General features: G+C 41.7%; 1 protein-coding gene across 1 annotated transcript; it reads right to left on the bottom strand.

The window, feature by feature from the left end:
- Positions 1-4: 4 nt before the first annotated feature.
- LOC111646608 (52 kDa repressor of the inhibitor of the protein kinase-like) lies at positions 5-1,437 on the bottom strand (the record flags this gene model as incomplete). Its single annotated transcript, XM_023396140.2, has 4 exons — positions 1,307-1,437; positions 1,112-1,219; positions 947-983; positions 5-831 (listed from the first exon to the last, which is right to left on the bottom strand). Coding segments are annotated over exons 1-4 (987 nt in total), but the record flags the coding sequence as incomplete, so codon positions are not given.
- Between the last annotated feature and the right edge of the window lie 394 nt (positions 1,438-1,831).

A 1,831-nucleotide genomic window follows, 5' to 3' on the forward strand; every position in this document is an offset into this window, starting at 1 on the left:
GAGAGGAGATAGCTTTCTCAAGCTCATCCTGAGTGAGCGGGGTTCTAAAGAAAGCACCAATCCTCCTCAGAGTCTCCATGACAACCTGGACATTGGGAAAAGGCAGACTGCTGGCCAGGTGGATGTTAAGTGCCATATGGGAGCAAGGCATGTGCAATGCCAGGGGATACTTCTCCATTAGTAATACTGCCACAGCTTTCATTTTGGTGGTGGAAGTCCCAGTGGCCTTATGGGCCTGACCACGGCAGTCCTCCATGCTAAGCCCCCAACGGTCAGTCAGCTGGGCCTCCAGCCTCTCTACCAGCGCAGACTCATCACCATCAAACAGAACAAAGTCCAAAAACTCCTCTCGAAGGACGTTCTGCTGATTGACAAAGCGTAAAAATAGAGGCAGGTGTTTCTCGTTGGAAAATTCAACAAGGTCACCTGTCACGAGGGAGAAGAAGCGACTCTCTCTCACCTCCATTAGCATCTCCTCTCTCACTGTGTTCTCACAGATGTCCAGGAGCTGGCTCTGCTGGGTTGCAGAGAGGTATTCTGTGTTCACAGCTGTCGCCTCAAACCGCTTCTTCAAAGCTTCGTCTCCAGCATTCATGCGGTAATCTAGAAGGGCCTGGAAGTTGTTGGACTTATGTTCAGCTTCAGATGCTTTTTCAGCCATTAATGGGATACTCTGTTTTCCTAACAGGACCACAACCTCAAACAAGGATCTCAGGTATTCACGAAACTCTTTCTCCTCTGTGGACAGCTGAGGTTCATCCTCGTTGGTGCTTGTTCCATCCTCAACTGCTGCATCTTTTTTGGAAACAAGCTGTTCGATGGAGGATGCCACTGAGTAGAGACAGACAAGAAAGCAACAGTGATCATTTTAAGTTAATGGATATGGCATAAAATTATCATTAACATTTTGCATTCAAGACAAATAATCCATTTCCTATTTACTTACATCTCCTTTCTTTAATCTTTCTTATATCTTCTTCAGTCTGAAATGAAAAACTATAGTTAATTTAAAAAAAAAAAATCAGACAATAGTTGCTCAAACTATTAAACTTAAGAGAAACATTTAAACAACCATGAAAGGTGAGCAAAGTGCTAAAAATATTTGTCTTACAAGTTCTTTAATCCGCTTGCGGTGTCTGGTATGAGGATTTCTTAGATGGCTTGTCAGATCAAATATAGTTGGAATGGCCGTATCCTTCAATACAGTCCTGTAGGGGCTCTGAGAAACAATAAACTCATATAAGCCATTTTGGGGGAAACACATATTTGGGAAGGCTGATTGGGCAGCATTGTGTCAGATACTCACAGTTTTGCACACCATAGCTGGGTCAAAATGTTTGGCACATAATCTGTAGTGCTTGTTCAACTGGTCTGATGTTTTCGCCTCTAGATCGGCTCTGCGGCAGTTTTCTACCCAGATTCGGCATCTAAAGAAAAAGATACAAAGTAAAACAGCTTTATGTGGCATTTGAAAATTAGTAATCCACTGAGACAGTAGCCATGTCTATATAAGCTGCTCATGACCATCTTTTGGATACATAGTAAGTTCGTAAGGGACGATATTTACAATTCTCAACATGCAAAATAAACTTTTTGAGGGCAGCATTGACAGACACTAGTATACAAAAAAAAACTTAAGTAATAACGCATTGGAAAAATATTTTTTCTCGCTTTATGTTGAATTTTCAACTATGAAATTGGTTGTAATCTTTAATAGCTGCAGTGTATATTGCTGAGACATTCACTGTGCTTGTTATCTAGATCTAACATTAGTTTGTATGCTGTAGCCTAACCATGGGTCTGAGTTATCAAGAAGTAGCACTAAGCCCAC

Source organism: Seriola lalandi, unplaced genomic scaffold, assembly GCF_002814215.2.
Source record: "Seriola lalandi dorsalis isolate HSWRI2012SDOR001 ecotype SW California unplaced genomic scaffold, Sedor1 jcf7180002033878, whole genome shotgun sequence".
Taxonomy (NCBI): Eukaryota; Metazoa; Chordata; class Actinopteri; order Carangiformes; family Carangidae; genus Seriola; species Seriola lalandi.